General features: G+C 40.2%; 1 protein-coding gene across 3 annotated transcripts in view; it reads left to right on the forward strand.

Moving 5' to 3' along the window:
* Positions 1–82: 82 nt before the first annotated feature.
* Positions 83–23,098, forward strand: part of LOC139724051 (solute carrier family 23 member 1-like) — a 53,599-nt gene continuing 30,583 nt past the window's right edge. For 2 of the 3 annotated variants that reach the window (XM_071635249.1, XM_071635248.1), the window contains exon 1: positions 83–340. In XM_071635249.1, coding sequence (XP_071491350.1) covers positions 290–340 — 51 coding nt within the window. In that variant the 5' untranslated portion in view covers positions 83–289. Of the gene's footprint in view, positions 341–16,308; positions 16,525–23,098 lie in introns of those variants that run through there. The other variant, XM_071635250.1, reaches the window with a different exon arrangement.

A 23,098-nucleotide genomic window follows, 5' to 3' on the forward strand; every position in this document is an offset into this window, starting at 1 on the left:
AGTCCTTTTCCTGGCATGAAAAGTGTTGGCAGTGGTAATCCGCCCGGCAAAGTTCATTACTGGAGTGCATTCGTCACGGGGACGTGCAGGGTATCCAAAGAGCCTCTTCAAATGTGTTAGCAAGTCGTAACTTCAGACGTTTCATACAGGTGGATCATCGAAAACTGCCGGTTACTAGTAACAGACGGAATTATCGAGGATAAGTGGGACTCACATTTTGTAAGCCAGGTTTTTATACTTCTAGGTAAATTGTTTGCTCAGGCCAGCATCGAAGTGAAACTTTCTCGCAATGCCTGAAAAGGCAACAGAAGATGCAGCTCCTGCCATAGCCGATCCCGCGGTAAGTTCAAATGAGTGAAGTTTACATGTTTCTCGCTCCAACTTCTTAACTATCAGATTGTCAAAAGGCATCATAATTGTGCTTCATCATAGCATTCAGAATGAAGTAAGATTGGCATAATACATTCACACGACCAATTAAGTGATCAAAAATCCACGTAACGAAAATCACGATGGCGGAGTGCATGCCCAGATTAACAATAACATCAGTCATTGGTTTCAGACCATGCAATGACCATTGAATTTACATAGGCATATCATGCCCTAATGGTCACTCGCTGCAGTCATTGCCAACAAGCGCAAACACCTGACTGAGAAAACCACAATAAAACAGAATAGAAAATTAAACGTTCAATCTATTCTCTGCACGCCCTATAGTCCTTGCATTCTCCACTTCACATCACTTCATTTACTACATCAGTCTTTCCAGCCAGTGGGGATCGGTGAAGCGTCTTGTTGGGTTCAATGGAATTCGGGCCAGAAATCGATGACAGCGGACGTTTATGGTCAATATGTATAGTCTGATGGACGTGAATAACAAGGTTAAATGCTCACATAGCCTTGCTTTTGTTTTCCCTCATGGACATCGCAGAAAGAACGAAAGAGAAGGAGCGGAAGAAAAAGAAAAAGTGAGGAAAGACAGGAAGTGAGAAAAAATGGAGAAAAATACACCTTCACAACGTTCACAAACATCGGCCTATCAATGTAGGACGTAGTAAGGTTTATGAATTGTCCCCAACAGCCTCTTAACAAGCAATTAAATTCGCCCTTGACTAATGAGAAACATAGAGATTAGTTTACTAACTCAAAGTTCTATGAGTCCCTGTATAACAAAAGTTCTTCTTGACAACAAGAAAAGGAAAAGGCTTGTCTGACGATTGACTGAGAAATCAACAATCGATAAATGCAGAGTGAATTAAAGGCACTAAATTCAGTGAGATGTACATGTGCAGGTTAATCGACTACAGAAGGATTTTATGTACCCAGAGGAAAACTATCCACATATTTGACTTCATTAGTATACTGGCCAACAGACCGTTTTTATAAAGACGCATTCAAATCTATGGATGCTTCCTTCCTGGGAAGATAGAGACAAGCTATTCCACTGGCCTGCTCTTCTTAAATGAAATTCAATAGCTGGAATCCGGTTTGCATATATTACGTGCTGCTATGTCGGACAAGCCTCGGACAAGCTTTCAGGTTGTTATTGACAACCTTTGTTTAAAAATAAATGCATGAAATTTGAATGTTACGGAAAACAGCCTATTGTAGCGTTGGTATAGTGCTATTTAGTGTGCATGCATTTGCGTGTATATAAGCCTAATCCTTGTACAAGTTTGCAGGTCGTCATGCCGAACAACTTTCGTTCCTGAGGTATAGGCAGAACGCTTTCATTGGTACAGGCAAAACGGCCTATTCAACCTGAAAAGAGAATATATAGAATCGCTAATATTAAACCGCTGTCTGTATACATGCCAATAATATGTAAGGATTGCTTCATCCAGAAACGACTGATGAATGAAACAACAAAAGAGATCGAGCCAAAAAACTGAGAAGAATGGAAAAACGAGGGAAAACTGAATAAGATCTAATCAGTTCGATGGAAACGTCAAGGACAATGCGAAAGTCGACTTCCTGGCACCGATGGAGCACAATAGGCAGTTTTCGAAGCATAATCGTATTTTATGCATACCGGTGCTGTTGAACAAAAATTATTCTTGACAAGTTGAAAGCTTGTGCAAAGCTTGTCCACATGGCAACAGGTATACGCAAAATGGTTTAGAGCAGGTCAGTGGAATAGCTCGTCCCGTGAATGAAACATCCATAAATTTGAATACATTACGAAAACGGTCTATATGCCTGAAGGTGTCGTCAAACCTATGACATTCCTTCACTATTTTAGTGATGTAAACAATAAAAGAAGTCCATACTTGATTGCAGCTGCCCCCAAAACACTCCAAAGTTTTGTATTACTCTGCGCGTCGGTCATGTCTTCGTCCTATGGGAAATCATGTTGCTTCTGCGCTCTTGTATTCCAGTTGTAATACGGCTGCCACCGGCGTACTGGACTCTCATAGTTCTGATATCCGGGGGGAAAGTACACAAAAGGGTAAATAGCCATATTATGATATTTTACGGTCTTAATGAACGTTTCCGTCGTAATAACAAGGTGGCAAACTATGAAGAGCCAAAATACGAGGCGGAGCAAAAGTATTTTGCGTTCGACCAACTATCCCAGCCACAATTGAAGAAGTAAGAAACCTGTTTGAAGTAAGAAACCTGTTTTCCAACTCTACAATGCAAAGTGTGCGATAAGCTAACGAAACATCGATGAAAAAGAATGAACTCGAAGAAAGTGCATTTCCCCAAACCTATCCGGAATGAGATAGAGAAAGTACATCTTACATTGAGAGTAGCATATACAAAATAATAACCAGCAAAAACCAATGTGCTAATATGAAATATCATCCTTGCAACTTAAGAGACCCCGTGAATAGTCGATAGTGAGTCCTTCAAACATGAAATATGAGGATTGTATCATTAATATTTATGTTTCTATAAATTCTCATACACCCCATGCATAGTGAGTGAGAATATATTTCCATATACAGACAAAATGGAAAACATTATCTCTTTTTGCTTCCTGTTGCAGCCCTATTGTATTTTTTTTTTCTGACGGGTGAGAAAATGCAAAAAAAAAAAAAAAAAAAAGGAACAGAAGGAAAGGTAATTTCACTTTCCGACTCATATTAAGATAATATTTTTAGTCGCTTTCATTTTCTTTTTTTCTTTTTTTAAGGGAGCGAGGGCTATTAAGCAGACTTTTTTCATCAAGAATCAGTAACACAGGCATTCAATACATGATGTAACATGTAAAGCAAATTTTCCAATTATTTTTGGGGAGGGGGGAGGGGGTGGGGGGAGGGGGGAGGCAACTGCCCCGGCCTCTTCCCAGTTCTGTATGGCCATTGAGGTACTACTTTGTGATATAATTCCGTCATGATGCAAAGACTGCGGAAACTGAAAACAAACGCAGATTGCTTCGCTTGAACTTTCTTAAAATAAACATTACCGCCTACCAATAGGTCTATAGGAAGCAAACCAGGTGTTCAAAAATATGATACGTTATAGATGATTTATGTTCCCCATTCAAATTTCTTTTAAAGTCAACCAGAACTTTGAACGGACAGCGAACTGTCGACAAAGTAAAGAATGTTTCGTGAACAAATGGTTATACGTGAAACCTGGAAACGAGGGAAATTACTCGTATTGTGTTCTATGGTATACATTTCTATAGCATAAAGTTTTTTAGAGTTTAATTTGATGAAGTCCTCTTGACATCGTCATTTCTCCCTATACCATAGTCATAAAAGTACAGTGATCAAAATTATCAATAATTCAAAAAAGTGCCCTGACCCCCATTATCGATAATGAAGCCCGTGCATAATTATAAAACAATCACAATGAGACAGTTGCTGTCGATATAATGTTATCATTATCACATCAAGGTAACAATATTATTGCACCGTTTGAACAATTATTACTACTCAAACTTCCGCGTCTATAGAGTGGTAATATTCACGTGCATATTTCTATAGAGTCGAAACTGATCGGCGATAAAATGAAAGCGCACTTTAAAGCCACTATTTACCGTTTGCAGATGAAAAAACAAACAAACAACCAAGCTTTACTATACTTGAAAATAGTTCTAGAATGCGAAACAACCAATGTCAAAATAGTATAATCAGTACATTGTATATGATCAATGTATAAAGTATTGTTAAATATACAAAATGTGAACAATATAATTGTTTCTAGAATAAACCGTCTACAGTTATGGTTTACTGAGAAAATTAGAGATATTTCCTTGTGTTTGTGGCTTTATTACGAACTTTGTATATATGGTAGGATGTTTTGTGATGCAGCTGTACAACTAAGCTGTACATATGCATCAAATTTGATATCTCGAACATTTTTTTTTATCACTACTGACTCCAAATGCTAAACAGTCGCTTTAAAAATATTATTCTACCAACTACTTTCATACACCTGATTATAATCATGATCTTCATCTTCCGTGTTTCGGATGTTCTTTGTTTGCTGACTGTCGAGCCGAATGGTTGTTCATGGCACGTTTTATCTGTATGATCACTTAAAGGGAAATCGTCGTAACGAATGTTCTTGATCATTCCATAACATATCAAAAGTATAATCATGTCCTAATCATACTAGTAGTCGTTGGCTATCTTGATCATGACATATTTTTTCAGCCTATGAGAGAATTTTGATACAATGAAGTGACTTAAACTGACATCCTATGCTCATTGTACCCTTATAAATGTAGCATTCAAAAACAACCATCCCTTCTTTATCTTTCTCTCCGCGACCCCCCCCCCACTGCCCTTAACTTTTTTCTGTGTGTGTGTGTGTGTGTGTGTGCATGTACTCTCTAAGTTCCCTAGATTGGAAATCAGTCTATTTTATAAGATTGTGAGAAGGGACTATGACAATCTAAATTTAGATTGAGGAAAAAAAGATTGACTTCTTAATCTATTAGATTGGGATTTTCTTTGGATTGGTTCCTCAGCTCAATCTACAAAAGAATTTAGAGAGTATGTGTATGATATTTTTACAACCTGTCCTGCAAACTGCACCCTCAAAATGTTCTGCGCATGCAAGTTTGGAAACGCAGTCTTACACAATAAAATATAAACGCATATATAGTGACCTCGAAGTCCACGCTGTAATGATGGTCTTTCATGAATTGTCTCTATAATGATGCACGTTTTAATTGGTTTATTGTCTCTCTGTATTTTGATAATTTATATGATATGCCTTGGGACAGTACTAATCAAAACGAAAATATAGTGAATTTTAATCATCATCTCTCTATCTAATAGTACAGGTAGAATAATGGTATTGTGTATAGACCCATATAAGGGAAAGAATGATATACCCCCGGAAAGGTATAGTTACAAGCTTGATAATAAAAACACCATCTAGCGGCCAGCCGCCTCAGAAATGTTCCATAAAGGTCCACTTAACATATAAACTCAGATGAGTGTGAAGCCCCCCCCCCCCCCCCCCCCCCCCGTGGCTCTTATCTTTCTTTTTCGTTGCATGTATGTATAGAAAAAACCATAACAACAGCAAACCAACATTTGACGAGAACGAAGCGATTCACCGTTGAATCAGAGAGATGGGAAGATCCCACCTCCCTGGTTCACTAGCACCTTGTACTCAAGATAATTTGTGAGTTATGAGTGCACCATCTTTTCTGGTTGCAAAATACCCCCCCCCCCAAAAAAAAAAAAGAAAAAAAGATAGTAATAACAACATAGCAAAACTGCAAAATAAGGTTACCACTTTTATAATAGATGCCGATGTGTAAAGTAAAAACAAAATTCAACTTTCAAACACTATAGATTATATGGTGTACTTGCATTGTGATGCCATATATATCCTATCGAATATAGCAGACAGTCGTGCTGGAACAGTTTGGTCGGTCATTGATTCAATGTACCATGCAATTTATCGAAAATTCTTCATCATCCTCTAACCATACGTTTCCCCAAACCTGTTTCATTTAAACCTCCCTCATTGAATCCTAACCATATGGTAGCAAAATGATAACTATTCATCCCCTGAAGTTGTTTTCCTTTCCCGATGTCATAAATGATTGTCGAGTATTTTTCATCATTCCATGTACTAGTTTCCATCTGACAGCCACCATCTTCACTGTGCTTAGATATCTAAAAAGGCATCCTTTTTTTTTGCCATCACGCAATTCTGTGTTCATTTATTGACGTGCAATATTTCAGTGGATAAAATATTCATTGTATTTTGCATGATGTAGTTGGAAAATATTGCAATGTTTGTATTTTCTGTTTGCTTACTGTGTGGAAACAAATGAATTGAAGTGCACTGAAATACTCGAACACATAATCATGACAGTGTTGGAAATGAAATAAATGAAACGAAACGAAAACTCTGATTAGACATTCACAGCTTAGCTTACACAACAGTCACTTAAAAGAACTGGACAAACATTATGACTAATTAGCTTAAGGGAGATTAAACAAATGTCCATTAAATGAAGTTTTTTTTTTATCTCTGCGACTGATTGACCCAGAACTTATTCCTTGATTGACCCCCCACACTTAAGTGATTTGCTCGTGAATCCATATCATAATCAGTGAGAGTGGATGTCATTGTTGAAATTTACCATCATTGTCATTACAGATGAGGACTCACCCCGTCCTACATTATTATATAGTTACGTATACGTTCAGACGGTGACCCTTTAAGGGATCGTATAGTTTTGGTCAAGACCGGGTTTATAACATTTTTTTTTTTGGGGGGGGGGGGGGTGAAATAATGAGAATTCTTTTATGAAATGATATGAGAACATGTAATTTCAAGAAGGATTCGACGTATTTTGATGAAAATTGGTCTTGAAATGGCCGAGACATCTAAAAAAAGCGATCCTGATAGAATTGACAGGCCACAATTTTTATAAGGATCTCTATGTTTTACTTTTTTTTTGAGATATCTCAGTCATTTAAAAAAAAAACGATTTTCATCAAATAAACATTTGATTCCCCTTAGAATTGTATGCTCTCAAATATTTCATAGAGTTGTACCGTAACTAAATATCTCGCAAAACGTTACGAGCTGATTCCTCACCTCAACCAGTACTATCATACAGAGTATTTAACCTTGAGGATATACGATAAGCTCGTAAGTTATATAAGCACGGTAGACGCACTCGTTGATGGCTAACTTGAAGTTAACTCGAAGATAGGTACTCAGTGCAGACGCACTCGTTGATCAAGTTCTGATGGCTAACTCGAAGATAGGTACTCAGTGTAGACGCACTCGTTGATCAAGTTCTGATGGCCGACTTGAAGTTAACTCGAAGATAGGTATCATGAGATATTTCAGGGTTCAATCATTAAAGCCTTAACCTCGTGGTTAGGAAACCTCGAGGTTAAGCTTGTAGTTCGGCACCGTGTAGACACACTCGTAGTTATAGCTAACCTCGAGGTTAACTCGATGTTAAGAACCACGAGATATCTTATGGTTAGTGCTCTAACCACGAGCCGCAGGAAGTCCCACTTGTAGTTAAGCACCGTGTGGACACAAAAACCAACTAACTCAAAGGGGCAGGAGCTTAACCTCGAGGTTTCCTAACCTCGAGGCTAAGCATCGTGTGGACGCGCGTCGTAGTTAAGGGGCAGGAGCTTATCCTCGAGGTTAGGGCATGTCGTCTGAACGTAACTAGTGTCGCGGAGGATCCCCACAAGATAAGCATACTTACGAGGGGGGGGGGGGAGGCAGTGAGCCCATTCTCGAAGATATCCTTCGAGCAGGGAGGTGGGGGCTCCACCTCCCTTCTTCGAGAATATTAAAACTTCGTCGTGTGTCGCGCGTTGTCCATAGGGGGCCATAGCTTATCCTCAGGGATAGCTGTCCTCAAGGATAAGAACGTAACTGATAAAACTTTTAGTTGTAGTTGTATCAATTTTAACATTTTCATGTGGCAGGCTGAGTCTCTATACAGAGCTCTTAAATCATCTTGTTTTGGCTCGATGTTCTACACAGATACTCCACAGGGTAATTCATCGCTACGATGACCCAATAAGGTCATCTAAAACCCATTCTTCTCTGTACTTCGGGGATTGTATGGTTCCGCACCCACTGCATGTCATGTTCACCCCTGTAGAAATGTAGACACCAAGAAACATTTTCAACAACACCGATGAACCATGTCATTCGTCTCTCTTTATTGTCAATATCGAAAGATTCTGCACATACAACTTCCCGACCAACCATGACCGACTTTGTACGCCAACGCGTCTCACAATATCATATTTTGTATATGATTTCTTTATATCTTAAAACATTGTAAACACGGAAAATGTTGTTGAGCTAAGAGAGGCATAAGCGGGAATCACCGACATGAAGGTCTTCCAAATTCAAAACGAGTCCCGGATGCCGCCATCAGCCGTTACTGTAAACAGACCTACCCAGCATGTTATAAATATATGCTCGTCATACACTATCGTTTCCAGTATGTCGACAAATAAGCGTTTCGTCAGTTGATGTTTGGCAGACATACTCCGTTGCCCATCATTATCCCATATTCTCGGTATATATGCCACACAAAGGCCGGGGGGGGGGGGGGGGTCAGAGTGAGGCTTACGTTTTGGAATATTTTCGCATTTAGTTTTTAAGCGTAGCTCCATGGATTCAGTCTGCATTTCGACCTGCCGAAAAACACAATAGCCGATTCTTAGAATCCCCACCTCCATGCCACGATTGCAAAGGTGTGCAAAATGACATTAGAGTCTTTGCACACATCTGATAAATACACATACATCTATGCGTTTAGTTGTAGATATTGATATGAATAAGATATTTCATTCAGGCTCTTTCCCATGAGAAGCGGATAAAATATTGTTCGGGAAGCACTCATTAAGAGCGAAAGAATACACAGATTTATTAATTATCAATTCACCCCGGCTAGCTGATTATCGTAAGCAAGACTAGTATCACTAAGACTTCCGGAACATTAGAGTAACTGGCGTTTTCATCAATATCACTTAGTTCCTCAAATTTTATTTTCCTCACGGTCACCGTCATCATTTTGACTCTTTGCTTTGATCACCTGCAACTTAACTGATAAGAAATGAGTTTTGTCTCTGGCTTCTTTGTTTTGTGAATGTGAAATAGATTGGAGTTGGAAAGTAGAAGGGAGTGTCATTCATCATTACTTGGTTTAACAACATTTAATGATTTATCATGATTCCCCCTCCCCCGATTTGCTAGACCTTGCCAGTTCCACAGAGAACAACTCTCAGACTGACACAGAACGTGCACATATTTTGCCCCAACAGGCGCGACTGGAAAGTCTGTCTATGTTCCTTATAAATAAAAAAAAAGCAATGTAACCGTCACAAGTAAACGATTCTTTGCCACTGCAAAGGATCGTTTACTTGTGACGGATAGATTGCTTTTTTTAAAATCCAAAACCACATGACCTCTGACACGCCTCCGTGACCTCATCTTCCTCCTCGTGGGAGACCAGCGTGAAGACACTTTTGGACCTGGAGATATTATCTGAAATAGAATTATACCAAATTCATAATATAGGAGAGTAAAATAAATTTTCAACCTAGTGTCGGTTGTGAGAGGATAAAGGTGAGTTGACTCCCCGGATAATCGCGTGAAAAGCTCATGCGGCGCGATTTACGTTAGTACTTTAAACGAAAGCTGTGACTATATAACAAACTGAGGCGAAAGAAGTATAGTTTTTCGAGGGGGTACTGATCGAGGTAAAGACAGAAGTTGTATTGACACTTGAGAGGAATTCGGTGCAAAGAGACTGTAGTCTGCATGTTTGTCTCCTTGAAAAGATGTTTATCCTGCAGCAAAAGAACGTGTTCCCAGCGCTCTGAATTCAATGGATATAGGAGGCAACTGAAATACCCTCCCATCTGCACATAACATATGTAATATATACAACACTATTGACAAGAGAGAACTCTTTCGCGAGATATCTAAATGTCTTTCTTATCGTTTGCGCGTATAGCTATTTCACAAGTTATCAGATTGTAATGGTATATCATTCTCAGAGGATTATGAGCTAAATAGCGTCTCTCTCCCCCACCCCCATCCCTCTCTCTTGTATCTTTCTGTTCTCTCTGTTTCTCTTATCTCTCTCTCCGTGACAAGACTATAGTGTGATTATAATGGCAATTGACTATAGATACAGAGGAGATGTCCCTGGAAAGATTATAGGATGAACTATTATGTACTTTGTGTGTGTGTGTGTGAAACCTATGTAAAGCTATGTGCCCCTCTGTGCATCAAGTACGTTTGTTTTCGTGTTTCTGTATCTCTTCGATGTTTCAGAATATACATATAGTGGAGACGTTCTATTGCTTTCCTTCGTCGAAAAACAATACCGTTCATACCAAGCACAGAATATTCTTATAGAATATATAGTTCCTACATTGTGTATACTGCTGATAAAGTTGATTCATTACGTATTTAAAAGACAAAAATACCCATCCTGCATACATATTTTGTCTGAAATGTTGTCTCATCTCAATGACTTTGTGCAATAAGTTAACACTATGCACTTAAAGTGTTTTTTGTCAAAATTTAGGAAAGGCAGAGGCTATGTGCTTAATTTTCTCTGATCTTAAGTAAAGTACAATCTTCACCGACAGAACAAGATATGCATCATCATTTATTCAAGGACGAATAAAAAGCCAACCAAGTTTAAAACCGAAAATGAGGTATCCTCCTGGGTCCCTCTGTCAGGAAATTGTAGTGGTGAATTCAAACTCTTGCGAACAACTGTTGCTTCGATTAAAATTTTATCATTCCCTAAGAGAAAGAGAAAGCAACCTGGAAACCTTCCCGATGGAAAATGCATGGAACAGCAAGAGCAACAAATCTCGAAAAGGAACAAACCAATGAATCAATATCGTCACTTCATCCTCATATTTTGGTGTCACAGTATCTATATCCACGGAAACAACTAATAAACCATAACCCTAGTTTGTAACCGTACCTGAAGTCCCTATACTGTGAGCAACTTTCCGCTACAAAAGTGATGAACTTTCACTTTTTTCCCCATCACTGGCAGATTTATGTGACGTCTAATAGTCTATTTTTTAATTCAAATTGTAATGCTTTAATTTCTACTCATTCACCCTCACTTGTTCGCTTCTTGCTTCTGTGAGTTCGTACAATCCAGCGGTATCATTATACTATTTTTTCTTATGTATTATACATATAATCATGATTGTTATTGCGTTGTAATCATTATTCATTTTATCTTAGTTCAAAAAAAAAAAAAGGAGAGATTATCACCATGACACCCTCCCAGGACACATAAAATTCACCCCAGTTTAACTTCATGCATTGAGCTGCAAAAGGGATTATCTCCTCAACTATCAAGTACATCATTACCATGCAATTACATACGAAAGCATTATTTGACAACGCGACATGGCGAGATACAATGTACTTCATCTTGACAAGTGGGCGTAACATCCGCATCATGTCGACATGAAAAGATATTTGATTTATATCATCTTACCAAGTCGAGTCACAAAAAAACCCAAAACGATACATGTCGTCATGGCGACATAAGTTATCTTGCTGAATTGATTCCACACACACACAAAAAAAGTTCACGTCATCATGGCGAAATAAATCATCTTACCAAGTCGACTTCCCAAAAAGTAATACCGCAATGCGATATGAATTATCATGCCAAGTCAATTTCCCAAAAAGTATAGGTCATCACGATGGTATAAAATTCATCTTGCCAAATGACATTGACTGTATACTCACGCATGAAAGACCACAAAGTAACGCACACACACACACACAGGTAAAACAGGAAGAGTCGAGAGTGACAGAAACAAACCAACGGACCCGACTTCAGTGACGTCACACAAATTGACCCACTAAGCGTCGTGAGCAAGTTAGTGTTGTCACTGCGAGTACAGAGAGACATGACATCGGAAAGAGATAACGATCTCTGTAATGCATCGAGATTCAATCGAAATTGCCTATAGTACAGTGTGACAACAGTACCAGGATCCCTTAATCACTTCAGACCACCAGAAATTTCCGCCAATCAAGACTAATTGAGGCAAGGAAAATAAAGCATGTTAAGGATTCCCGCAGGAAACATCCTGCGGACAGGTAAACTTCACTTGCGGTGATATGACCTTCCAACTTTGTAATTGATTGTTATACCACCATGGGCTTACCTGGCCTTTGTACAAGCAAAATACGTATGAGTAGGCGTGATCCGGAAGTAACTGAACGATGACAAGGTAAAATGATGTTTGTAGGTCAGATGTTTGTGCCACTCGCAACTGGTCATTATAGATGAGTGGAGATTCGCTCTTCATCAAGTATAAATTGTGCAGAAACTTGCATATCGTTATTCCGCACCTACAGTCTAAAAAACGAAATGGTAAAATCGACACTTTGATTTCCACTCCTCCAATCTAAATGTTAAATCTAACGCACAGAAGCAGAATGTTGGATTTAACATTTCTGAAATGGTGGTTCAACATTCTGAGTGTCAAGTTTAATACATGTATCTAACAAAAGGTTGGAGGAATGACAACGTCTAAAATGTTGATCTATCATTTCACAGTACGAGTTCGAGTACACGAAATAGATACTGCATGAAATGACATATATTGGTCATACAAGCAAGAAAGAAGACATAAGGGTGCATAATTATGTTAAGTAGGTCACAAGTAGGTCATTGGACTCATTCACGTCTTGTTGATAGTGAGTACATACTCTGAGCAGTCTGAGCTATTGTTCTTGTCTCGTGTAGATTCATAACAAATATGAATTCTGAAAAGGAAATTGGGATTTAATTAGAAAACATCTACGCAAGGGAAAATAAGAAGGTTTGGCCGGATTTCATATCTTTGCAGTCAAGAGTCAATGTCTAAAATGCATAGGTGCCTAATCGCTGTATGCCTGTTTTACATATAGTTGACGGATAAAATAGAATTTCGTTATTTAATTTGTTATATAATGTATCCTCTTTTAAGGGAGAGACTCTGCTTATCTGATTTACTCATCTATTCAAGAACAAGAAAGTATTAAAAAGTAACATGTCAAGAATGTCATGATGAATTCAGGTGAAAATTTAGAAAAAGAAAATGATAATAACACGATAATCCACCCAACCCGCCCTCTTGATTTAGTAACAACTACATCACTTTAAATCATTATTGTCATAGATTATTGTTTTGAAATTGCAACACCACATTCGGAGAGAGCACATGATTCGTACGAATATCTAATTACATAGCGTAATATTTCCAGCGTGTCATGATCAATTTAGGAAGGAATTTATGAAAGAAAATAATAATACCAAAATGATCTTCCCCACCTGTTCTCTTCATTCAATAACAACTGCATCACTTTATTGCTTTCAAATTTAAACATCACATTCAAAGAGAACACATATAGTCTGTATGAATCATTATGTAAGTGAAACGAGCACACTTACATGTTTATATTAATACAAATTTTACATTGTGATATATTTATGTATAATTGCCTATATGATAAACGAATCGAACGGAAAACATGGCCTTGCCGCACTCCTACGAGACCACAAACCGCAAGCCGCTGATTCCTAAACATTATCCCTCGAAACTTCTTGCTACAGCAGTGGCGGATCCAGAGGGGGCGCCACCAGTGCACGCCCCCTTTATTTTTTCGTTAGAAAAAAAGAAATAGAAAGAAAATGAAATTAAACCCGGAAGTGGCACCAGAAATATTAGTTGCGCCGCCCCCCCCCCCCTTTGCAGAATTCCTGGTTCCGCCCCTGTAGAAGGATACATTGCATTCACAATAGTCTATTCGTCCTCCCCACTGGCTTAGGAGTGAAGGCTTTTGTCGGGACAACCCGCTTCAGATCAAGGCATCTCATTCAGGCAAAGATAAGTAGCAATGATTTAAACGTGAATCGACTGTCTTTATTCAAATTACTACCCACCATCTGTATAATGACCTGATAGTTCTATAACATCATCATTATTTGCGTTTAATAATGATGATGATAATAATGATAATAATTCACATTTATAAAGCGCATAATGATTAACAAAATTCTCTATATGCGCTTGACATAACAAACAATCGATCATGACATAATACATATGCAATCATCAATACTTGAGCAGATAAGTTCAAGTATTGATTATACGGCACCACAATTACAAAAAAAAATAAATAAATAGCGTTTCTGCCATTCGCAAACACCACTCATCCTCAACCGTCATTCCCATTGATGCATACATGTATTATGAATCTGTAGATGACGACACAGATTATGAACAGTATCAGTAAAGCATAACGACATACATATTATACTTCGTCAATCTCAACATAAGTTTATACTAACCATGATCAAAGCAATACTGCGTTTGTCTCGAAGTTCAATTTTGTTTCGTTTAGTCGTTGTTTGTTTTTTGTTTACAATTTCTTTTGTTCGAAGATTTCCTGGTACAGTGCATGGGAGATGAGAATATTTCGCTCTATAATAGGTCTATGGCAAAGAGATTACCGGTACCCTTATAAAATCTCTTTGGGTTATAATCACTCATACATTTGCAAACATACACACACATAATAAACACACAAGCGCGCTCGCATGCACGCACCTATACGTACTCACCTTCCAGAACATCAGTATAATTATGCATTCATCATAATAATTTCTTAGAAGTTCGACCAAACTGGGCTATAGTGCGCTGGTTTACCGAGGTCTTTTGTTGTGACGTAGAACTCAAACGGAAGGAGTCATCACTTTATCATCCCCCTTCGTCGAGCCATGAAGCTACCAAAAGTCCTAAATAAGGGATACGGCAAAGCTAATACTAACGCATACGTAAAACCTCATAAACCGCAAAATTTAATGCACGCAAATGCCAACACGTACACCTCTATCACATAATTATGATTATTTGGTCATCACTTAATCGCAAGATCATTGCCTGTTAGAAAACAAAAAGGTCTGTAACGCAAGCTATACCAATCATTGCTATCGATCTCGAACACCTTATGTCCAGTCAAAGCGATAATAATTGTGAGGCAGAAGGACTAAATAACACTTTTTGAGCATCATTTCCAAAACGCAGCAATCTTTATACCTATTACAGCAAAGGTTAATACGGCCATGTGTCGTTCGTGTACACTCAACGGGTGAATGTTGCATTTTATCTGAGTAGGAATCGATGGCGTCTATCCACGAACTCGATAGATTGAATGTAACTTTAGTCTCATACGTACAGCAGCATTAAACACCAACACCAAACTTGAACAGGCAAATTTGACAATCCCAAAGGCATGGTGTTAGCTACTGGGCAAAAAGCTCGCAAATCGTCAACACGCGTAGGGATCGGAAACTCGGTTAAGCAGACGGCATATATGCACTAGCGGAACTAAAACTATCAAGCGAAACTGGGTCAAAAATTTGAGGCAAACCTGCTAACACTGACTGATTTCAAGTTTCGGAATGTTGCTGATGCTGCTGTTCAGATAACACCAACACCAGCACTGATAGAACTAGAAATCACTCATTGTGATGCAGTAGGCCTATAGGACTGATGGATTGTTCGTACCATTCATGTCTGTACTTATGCTACATAGGGAGGCGGGGGGAGCCAACTCCCCCTATTCATACTAAGTACAGTAGATGTATAAGTATTGGCTATACCCCAGCACGTACAGCTGGAATGGAGACTATTACTTACAAGTTCCGGCGGACAATACAGTGACTCACAAACCCAACAATGTTCAAATGTGACCTGAACACCCTGCTAGCTCTCTCAAGCATGCCTTTCTCAAAATTATTCAATTTTAAAAGACATTGTTTGATCAAGCAACCGTCGTTTTACGAGGTTCATAAACTTCAATTATTTAGTCGTCATGATCAGACCATTTTCACAAAATGACTAGTAAATCAATCACAAATCAGTGAGGACTTATCAGTTTTTGTATACGTTTTTCTTCTTTTTACATACTATTGGAGACTACTAAGCATTTAATAATGTCTGCCTAAAATGTTCTGGCCTTCATTTAAATGAAGGGGTAAGGGGTATTGTTGAAAGACCGTTGAGTGCTTATCTTGTGTGAGTGAGTATTAGCATTCTACTGATTTTTCACTCTGGTCTCCATCAAAAGCTGCAAAGGTAGACAGAAGAGTAATTATTCTCTGCTGTCAGATCATAACAATCTACTGTCGGGCGTCGCTGAGCTCGCTCGACTGTCCAAACTTTGCTTGTCGATTGTGTTGTGGTCTGACAACGAGTACAAAGGTCATACACTGTACGACGCTGAGAAAACTAGCATTGTCCAGAAGGATCGTTTACTGTCACCCATATTGCGTGCTGATATCCGATTGTTACTTCACTGAGGATCACCTTTCATCGATGTGGGGCTCGTCGACGTCGTACTACGCTAAGAGAACCGCGTCAGATTAACCCTTCAAACCTATACAACGATCGTCGACTTGCTAAAGGGGTTTCAGTCTTTGCGAACTCTGCTACTGGCGTTCTCACAAGGCCACCGACAGACGCAGTGCCGCATGCAATGGATGTAGAATACCAGCCCGTTGCAGTAAGTTCAAATATTTAATTAAGTTTTAGGTGCAGTTCCATTGTGTGGTAGCTCCTGCTTGCATCATAACTTGTACAATGATAGTCACTGAATTGACTGCGTGAACATGTGGCATCAAAATAAGCATATTTTGAAATGCTCTCTGTAACAAAATCATGAATCGGAATGAATGAACATGATAGAAAGACATATAGAGCCGACAGCTGCCAAATCCTCAGTGGATATTTCGACGCCAAACAATATCGATAGAAAGTATGAAATTGGAGATAATCATTATATTCATGCACAATAGCCACAGTATATTGCTGACACATAATACACGTATACGCAGTGATATCCAACACCTCATTAATGTTTCGTGCACAAGGTTAGATGAATGTATACAAAGAGAGACAGCCATGAAATCTGTAGTCATAAACCTCTGAATGTGCCTATGAGAGAGGAAGGGAGAGAGAGAAGAATAGAGGCAGACATGTTAAGCCTTATGTGTAAGGTTTGTCAGTCTAGGAAACAAAGGGTGTTTCCGATCACTGAACATGTATAACGCAAACACCTCTAGCTCTCTCGCATGGATAAGCCAAACATAAATTGGATTCTCGTTTTCTCCCCCTTCTCTGTTTATCTGTAGCTTACCTTTTCGTTAATTCGACACAGGCCATAATGTGTGCTGATGTGACAAAGGAGTGGGCCAAGATCCGAACATTATATTCATTTGTTAAGATTAATGAACATCGCCGAGTTATCAAGTTCATACATATGGAATGTTTCATGGAAGCTATATCGCAGGTCCTAACTTCCCTTTATGTCCCGAGAAAAAAATAGAATACCCGTAGCTGTATCGGGACAGGTTATATAGCTGCAGACGCGTTGTGGATGTTACTCTTCGATCACTCCTGATAACTTTCGTGGTTGCCCTCATGTGGAACCTTCTCATAAAAAGTTATTTAAAAAGCGTGCGGATTATATTTGGAGGTCGAAAACATGATAATTATAATATGGTAGTATGTTTGCTATAAAAATTAGGATCAGATGTTGAACGTCGATGGGAAAAAAATAACAGGTTGGGTAGAAATTCTTTTCGCAATTCGAGTTTTTCTTACCATAACTTTAATATCCTGGTCAAGCTTTGCTCTAACATCGTGATAATCATTAGTTATCTGATGCATGGTTAGCTGCTACGCTTTCACGATAAGACTAAGACCAAGTCTGTATAAACATGCTTGCATGCTGCATTTTTGGTAACGCTCTTTCACGTTCTAACTTATATTATGGTGACAGAGGTAATCTGCATAATGTGGTAATTTGTCACGAAGACACTTCCTGAATAATATCTAACGTTTATCTACAAAGTGATGTTCATAGGTATACTGCATGAAATGACACTGTATACTGTATGATTTAAAACAAAAATGTACGCATACATGTAGTAGTATATTCTCGTAAATTCGGAAGGATTTAGAGTGTTTGCGCTTACTAAACCACAGAGACGATGTCTACCAAGGGCACAACGTGTGGGTTGCCATAGGGAAATATGTGATAAATATTTGCGAAGCAAACAGCAATTTTCTCGTCAGTCTCCCTTATAGACCGGGGGCCCAGAGCATTTATTCAGCTGAAAAGGGTCACACTTTTTGATGGTCTCATCGTATAAGGATGTGGCCAAGGGTCAATAAAATGAATTGCTGGCAAGTCACATCCTGTACCGTAAGCCTACGGACCACAAAAAGGGACCCCGAAAAATGGATTTATTCAGCCGAAGGGGGTCACGGACAAAAGTTGGTGGATATTGTTCCTTAGGGTGTACTTATCATGAAAACAGCAATGCCAGCTATTTTATCCTGTACGGGGCCCCAGACAGTAGCCCCAAAGGGCCCCACAAATATGGTGTTATTCAGCTGAAAAGAGTCACGGCTAATTTCTTTTGCAATGGAAGTAGTTCCCATCAGAGATATCCAAAACACCAATGCCAGTTATTTTATCCTGTACGGGGCCCCAGACAGTAGCCCCAAAGGGCCCCACCCCCCATAGGCCATACGTACAAACACACACAAACATTGATTTTATTCAGTTGAAAAGAGTCATGGCTAATTTCTTTTGTAATGGAAGGAGTACCAAACAGAGATATCCAAAACACCAAAGCCAGCTATTTTATCCTGCATGAGGCCCCAGACAGTAGCCCCAAAGTGCCCCGCCCCCTATAAGCCCTACGTACAAACACACACACACACACACATTGACTTTATTCAGCTGATAAGAGTAACGGCTGATTTCATTTGCAATGGAAGTAGTACCCATCAGAGATATACAAAACACCAAAGCCAGCTATTTTACCTGTACGGGGCCCCAGACAGTAGCCCCAAAGTGCCCCCCCCCCGCCCCCCCCCGCCCCCCCCCCCCCCCCCCTACACACATACTCACACAATAGTTTCATTCAGCTGAAAAGGGGCACGGCTAATTTCTTTTGCAATGGAAGTAGTACCCATCAGATAAATCCAAAATACCAAAGCCAGTTGTTTTATCCTGCACGGGGCCCAAGACAGTAGCCCCAAATTGCCCCCTTACCCCCTCCCCCCCCCCCCCCACACACACACACATTGATTTTATTCAGCTGAAAAGGGTCGCGGCTACTTTCTTTTGCAATCGGAAGTAGTACTCATCAGAGATATCCAAAGCACTAAAGCCAGTTATTTTATCCTGTACGGGGCCCCAGACAGTAGCCCCAAAGTGCCCCCTACACACACACACACACACACACACACACACACACACACACACACACACATATTGGTTTCATTCAGCCGAAAATGGTCACAGCTAATTTCTTTTGCAATGGAAGTAGTACCCATCGGATATCCAAAATACCAAAGTCAGATTTTATCCTGCACGGGGCCCCAGACAGTAGCTTCAATGTGTTTTGCTTTATTCTCTTTGTTGTTTGCATCTCTTCTTCTTCTTAAATATGCGCTCCTTCGTCTTCATTTTCGCGACAACGACAACGTCCTCCTCATCATCATCAGTTTTGCTGTTCTGGCAAACATTTTCCGGCGTATTGGCTACGTTCGATTTTAGAGCGGCGAGAGCGGAAGACATGCGTAATTGAGTCTGGGAAAGCGTAGGAACAGCGTAGCTAAAGCGGCCAACAGCGTTATCGAAGCAGGAATGAAGCGTCGTAGGAACAGGCCTTGATTTTATACGAGAGTAGTGAACTTAGTGAGAGCGTCGTTAAAGCGGGAAGGTTGTGCTTTGATCAAGAAAGCGGCGCAGCAGCGGGACCATGTCGTCGGTGTCTAGTTTAGACTACTTCCCGTTCTTGTGCCACTGTTACTACGGTCAGAAAAAACCTGGAATTGTTACGCTCATCCCGCGGTATTTACACTGTCACTGCTCTCTCCCCGTTTGAGCTACGATTCAAAATAGGTCAATCTTGATGGGGAGATGGGGAAGAAATTTTGAACCAGTTCAAAATTTCTTCCCGATCTGTAAAATTGCCAGATCCAACCCCATCACCCAAACGCTGCTGCTACGATGCTCCCGGTCCCCGTACACTTTTGCCGCTCTCTCCCGATCTGACAGATTGAATAGATCGGGATGCAGATCTTGATAGTGGAATTACATGTGGGGACACTTTAGGAACACTCCGTGGGGCCCCATACAGCTATATAACTGGTTTCGGTGTTTTTGATACCTCGTTGAGTACTACTTCCATTGCAAAAGAAATTATAGCAGTAATTCTTTTCACTTAGAATAAAATAATACGGGAGCACTTTCCAGCAACTGGCTGGGGGCCCCTCAACTGGATGGGTTTGTGTTTTACGTATCTCAGCTGTTAATTCCACTGCCAAGGAAAATAGGCATACATGACTCTTTTCACCTAAAAACACTTAATTCATATGGGGTGGGAATACCTTGGGGCTATACCTGTCAAAGGTCCTGCATCCGGGCCAATTTCGCACCTCTTTTAATCGAATTCTTTAATGTTGAATTAAATTTAGCAAAAATTTCGCCTAGATGACATGGTAGTTCAATGTCATAATCTCTTCATTCAAATTCATTTTGAAACATTCACATTACCTCTAACCTTATTCTAAATAACACTTTTTCAACTGAAATCCATATATAAGACAAGCACCATTCCACTATCCGTTCATTCATAAATGCATAATGATATAGTCACGTGATCACATGCTGCACTCGTTCATTCAAATTGATTTCTGGTCATCTAATTTAACGTGTCTGCAGTCCAGATATGTTCATGCTTGACCTCTTTCCTTATTTTCTTTCATCGTAGTTATTGTTTTGTAAGCATCATAGCTTTTCATGTTTTCGTATTCGTTTAAGAGACTTTGACACCAGTTTTTTTTTTTTTTTTTTAACGTGCTTTTTGAATCCGAAGAAGTAAAAAGCCACAAATTATCTGGCCGTTACGAGCGCTTTATTACGAGCGGTCGGCCAGTTCCAGGAAGTCAAGGTTATGATCCTCAGATTTTTTTAAAATTATTCTTTCTATGTCTTCTAGAGATATACGTCTGTATCTATTGTGCTGTCATGACTATAAAAAATGAAGTTAATCTGCATTACTGGTACACGTATAGGCCTATAATGACATGTATATGAAAGAGAAGGAGCGTTACCAGTCTGGTTACAGAACAACCAAATCCAGTTATACTAGATAAGAAATATGATACGTTTACTGCTTTATAACAGTAGAAACGAAAACACACATATAGAAAGACACATTAGAATGATCTGAAACAAAGAAATAGCATGATTTAAATTTGAATGAACACGTTTGGAATTTGACTGTCTTTCGCGAAATTTAATGACTGAAATACCCTTTTCGGCAAGTCAAGGCGAATTTGAATGAACGTATAGGGTACCAGCAAATTTGAATACCCGTTGTACGAATTCGAACCTTCTATCAAATGAACCGACAAAAGTGCGAAATGGGCTGGGAAAACCTAACTGGCTTTGATGTTTTGGGTATCTGGGCTACGGTCACAACTCAGAGCGGCGACCGACCGATTTGTAGCCTGCTCGGTCGCCGCTGAGATTTTTGCACTGCCCAACAGTTTTTGGAGCTGTTGAGCAGGCTGACAGCCCCAGCGAAAATCGAGCAGTGCCCGAGCGATGATCTGTCGATGTCCTGTCGGTGACTCGTCAGTTGCCGGCCGATTTTAGGTCAAACTTGGCGAAATGCGAGGATCCTCTCAGCGCAGAGTCCGATCAGTCACCGAGCGATTACCCGTCGGCAACTGAGCGGTCTCCCAACGGCCACCGGTCGATTTTTTAAAATCGACCAGCGGCCGACCGATGATCGGCAGGGCATCAGAGGTTTCCTGTCGGCGTACGGGCGGTGGCCCGTCGTTCCCTGCCAGGATGTTCTCACGAGCAATATTTGGGACTGTATGTCCATTTTGTATAAACAATAACGCTCTTTCTCTGCATCAGAGAGGACAACGAGGTCTAAGATGTCGTTGATTCCACCTCAACTGCTTCGACAACGAGATCCACAAGTCCAGCAGTTTGTGACAGTCGGTCTCATTAGGATTTAGCCAGCCCCCCCCCCCAACAGATGTCCTCTCTTGGCCTTATTTTTGTAATCATTGTTCCCCATGTTATAGAACAACTTGTCAGCTGAATGAAGCTAATGAGTGTGTGTGTGTGTGGGGGGGGGGGGGGTGGGAGGTACTTTGGGGCTACTGTCTGGGGCCCCGTACAGGATAATACCTGGCTTTGGTGTTTTGGATATCTCTGATGAGTACCACTTAAATTGCAAAAGAAATTAGCCGTGACCCTTTTCAGCTGAATAAAATCATTGTGTGTGTGTGTGTGGGGGGGGGGGGGGGGGGGGAGGGGGGGTATTTTGGGCTACTGTCTGGGGCCCCCGTGCAGGATAAAATAACTGGCTTTGGTATTTTGGATATCTCTGATGGGTTCTACTTCCATTGCAAAAGAAATTAGCCGTGACCCTTTTTAGCTGAATGAAACTAATGTGTGTGTGTGTGTGTGTGTGTGTGTGTGTGTGTGTGTGTGCCGGGGGGGGGGGGGGGGGTGGGGCTGCTACTGTCCGGGGCCCCGTATACTGGATAAGATAGCTAGCTTTGGTGTTTTTGACATCTCTGATGGGTACTCCTTCCATTGCAAAAGAAATTAGCCGTGATTCTTCTCAGCTGCACGAATAAAATCAATGTTTGTGTGTGTTTTTACGTATGGCCTATGGGGGTGGGGCACTTTGGGGCTACTGTCTGGGGTCCCGTAAAGGATAAAATAGCTGGCATTGGTGTTTTGGATATCTCTGATGGGAACTACTTCCATTGCAAAAGAAATTAGCCGTGACTCTTTTCAACTGAATAAAATCAATGTTTGTGTGTGTTTGTACGTATGGCCTATGGGGGGTGGGGCCCTTTGGTGCTACTGTCTGGGGCCCTGTACAGGATAAAATAGCTGGCATTGGTGTTTTGGATATCTCTGATGGGAACTACTTCCATTGCAAAAGAAATTAGCCGTGACCCTTTTCAGCTGAATAACACCATATTTGTGGGGCCCTTTGGGGCTACTGTCTGGGGCCCCGTAC

Source organism: Diadema antillarum, unplaced genomic scaffold (genome assembly GCF_040938485.1).
Source record: "Diadema antillarum isolate AM-2024a unplaced genomic scaffold, OU_Dant_1.0 scf00000205, whole genome shotgun sequence".
NCBI lineage: Eukaryota > Metazoa > Echinodermata > Echinoidea > Diadematoida > Diadematidae > Diadema > Diadema antillarum.